This window comes from Buceros rhinoceros, unplaced genomic scaffold (genome assembly GCF_000710305.1).
Source record: "Buceros rhinoceros silvestris isolate BGI_N320 unplaced genomic scaffold, ASM71030v1 scaffold26907, whole genome shotgun sequence".
NCBI classification, from domain to species: Eukaryota; Metazoa; Chordata; class Aves; order Bucerotiformes; family Bucerotidae; genus Buceros; species Buceros rhinoceros.
Genome location: NW_010423235.1, coordinates 69511 through 72638, shown reverse-complemented (window position 1 = coordinate 72638; position 3128 = coordinate 69511). Strand labels below are relative to the sequence as shown.

The following is a 3128-nucleotide window of genomic DNA, read 5'->3' as shown; positions in this document are numbered from 1 at the left end:
GAGTGTGTTCTTCTCTCTCCCTGCGGAGACGTGGCCCTGCCACATGATGGCAGACTGAGACAGCGACCAGAGTCTCACGCCTGGAAAAACACAGGTTGAAGAGGGGAAGGTGTTGGGGAAGGCTGAAAAAGTACTCCTCAGCCATGGTCCTTTCTCCTGCCATCTTTTTCACCTGTCTTGGGCATGCTACAATCCCCATTCAAGTACTGGGGTTTGATAATTCCTTCTCTTAACTGAGAAGGAACTGGGCACTCGCAGCAGCCACCTTCTGCTGTACCCTTTGGTAGAGAGGTTGGGGCTTCTTGGGTGAAAGTGGAAATGAGGGTGATGGGGGCAGGGTCCCCATGCTGGCTGTGCTGTAGCAGGTCATCTTTGTGTGGCACAAGGTGCTAAGCTGGGGAGAAGGGCATCACACAGGCTGTTGGGAGCAAGAGTGAGTTTCAGATGGTGCTTTCTATCAGCTTTGCTTAGGTGCTGAGTAGACTTCTTCATCTGACCCTCCTCTTCCTCCTGCAGACTCTGAGACAGCTTTGGCTGACCTGGCCCTGGACGTGCTTCGTCTCCTGCTAATGGACCACTGGAGCTGGCTCTGCACGGAGAACATCCAGAAGGTTTTCCACCTGCTCTTCGGGACCCTTGTTCAAAGGTGAGGCTTCAGCAAATGGCATTACCTTGGGAGTTACAGTCTAAAAGGGAGCTCTTGCCTGAATACAGAGAAATGCTTTCTGTCATATCAAACAGGGTTCTGTAAAAAAGACGTCACGTGTACATAAAGAACTCTGAGATTTGCACTAAGAGCTGTTTTCCCCGTGAACAGCAATGTAACTCCAGTGGCAGCCTCCTGCCCTTTGACAGCCAGGGAGAGAAAGGCTCCAGCCCTGGGAACGGGAGGCTTCTTGCCTCAACAAAGGGTGCCCAACTCCTTGGCTCTCCAGGGGGAGACTGGTCTCCTGGTCACTTGCTGTCCAGGGGCTCAGCTTGTTCTGTCTGCAAAGGGAGAATAAACAGGCAGAGGGAACGGCTCGGAGCATGGCCTCCCAGGGCCTTTGCTCTCCTGGACGCACCCCTCTCTGATCTGCGCTGGGCCAACAGTGCCTGTGCCGCAGGCGGGGACCCACAGATATATCAGGGAAAGCTTCCTTTCCAGCTGGTATGTACTTGCCAAGCTCTTCTGGGGCCAGTGCCGCTGTGTGGTAAGGCACTAGGCCAAGACACACAAACAGAGCATTTCTGTTTTCTTGTGCAGATCGGTGACTATCGCTAGCTGAAGATATGGTCCTTTAGAGTAAGAGGAAAGCCTTCCCGGAAGGACTTAGGCTTGGGGGGAGTCTTGGAGCAGTGTTTCTCCTACCCTTGTGCCCTTGCTTCTCTCCCAGGCAGTCAGAGCCAGGGTCAGAACGCGCAGTGCGTTGTAACCAAGCTGGTAATTTAAGCTGCCCTCAGCAGAGGCTGCCAAAGCACTTTGAGGTCAGGGGCTGCTGGCTGGCCATTGCTCTCGAGTCTGTTTCTGTGGGTGGAAGGAGGTGGGTGTTGCTTCCATTTCTCCAAAATGGGGAACGAGCTGGAACCCAATGCTCGTGTGTAAGCATAGAGGTATGAGAGCTTGACCGGGCACATCATCACCTCCTAATAGGCTGTGTCCCGGTCATCCGGGCAGCCTGCAGCACCCACACCACCGCTGGTATTTTCCACTAGAGAAGCTGTCGCACACACAGCATGTGCTTGGTGCTGGAGGGTGGAAGAGCTCCCCAAGTTCTGCTGGTGGAGCAGTGTGAGGGTGAGTGTGGTTGTAGCTGCTCTGCTCCAGCAGGTCTGGGTGAACCTGCATGTGCTGCAGGCAACATGTGGCTGGAGGTGATGTCAGGTAGTCCCGTGACTCCTCAGTGTCGTGATCAGGACAGGGTGCCTATCCAGGGAGACAGTGTGAATTTGGTGGCATTTCTCTTCCATTTATGTATTTGCAACTTGATCGCTGCTTGGCCAGAACCTGGCGCAGTGCTGGCCCAGGCATTCTGGTTGGCCCTGCATCTGGGTACACTTTACAGGTGGAGAAAATACCAGAAGCTGTTCTGGGAGCGTGTTATTCAAGGCATTGTGGCTCCTGCCTCTGATTACGGACAGGCAAACATGGGGCAGCAGATGGGCCTGTGTCCTGTCTCTAACCATTACTGGTCACAAAGTACGAGTAGGAATCATCAGTCCACGTGATGAGGTCCTTCTCTGTTGCCGTTAGCGGCTGGGTTAGGTGGTGGGTGGCGGAAGGGAGGTGTCCTAGCAGTGGTTTGAGTGTTAGGAACGGGGCTGCTGCTGGAGAGATGCTTCTCTTCCAGCTCATGTTTGGGGAGGAGCATGCTGCTTCTGCAGCCTTCTTACAGCTGCCTTTGAGGGCATTGCTGCTGCTCTGCACTGAGTGTGCCTTGTCCCGGAGCAGAAAAATCCACAGAGAAACACCCAGATCAAGGTCCAGCTTCTCCAAAGAGCCAATCCCCTTCTCCTTTGGGGACTTTCTCCCTTGGGCTTGCAGTGCCCACAGCATCCCCTGCGGTGACATCAAGTGATTGCTGATTTTGGGACCTCCCTACCCTGCTTTGCTGTTCTCCACACGGAGCATCCCACCAGGCTCCTCTTCCCCCTCTTCTCCATAGCCTCAACAGCTGGAGCCAGGCACTATCCATCTCCCCTGACTGTCAGTTTGATGGCAGCCGGGGAGAGGAAGGCTGTATGACCAAAAAAGGAATTGTTAAGTCAAAGGAAGGCCGTGTGTGCAAGTCACATCGGTGCGGCCCTCATCCCATTATGTAACAGGGAGTGATCCTTTTTTGGAGCAGAAAGAAGAGGCGGAGGGGCCGGGCGGCTCGCTGGGAACGAGGTTGACCCCGGCGCCGAGGTCTGTGCCTGTAAACAAACCCGCTGCCCCGCTCCAGCTCCACACCCCTCCTCTGTTCAGCTCTCGCTTTCCTCCTGTGGGATGGAGATGCAGATTTCCTCTTTCCTGGGGAGGCTGCGACAGGGACCTGTTGGCAGAGGGGAGCAGGTGGGGCTATTCTGGGCTCCGGGGCTGCTTGATGGAGGAGTTAAGCATTTGGAGAATCCGTGTACTAGGTTTTTTTTTTTTTTTTTTTTTTTTC

General features: G+C 54.4%; 1 protein-coding gene across 1 annotated transcript in view; it reads left to right on the top strand.

Annotated features, from left to right (window-relative positions):
* The window catches only part of SNX19 (sorting nexin 19), a gene marked incomplete at its 5' end in the record, with an annotated part of 19580 nt that overhangs the window by 6389 nt on the left and 10063 nt on the right, over window positions 1-3128 (top strand). The window contains 1 exon segment of the mRNA XM_010140370.1: window positions 517-646. Within this exon segment, the coding sequence (XP_010138672.1) occupies window positions 517-646 (130 nt within the window).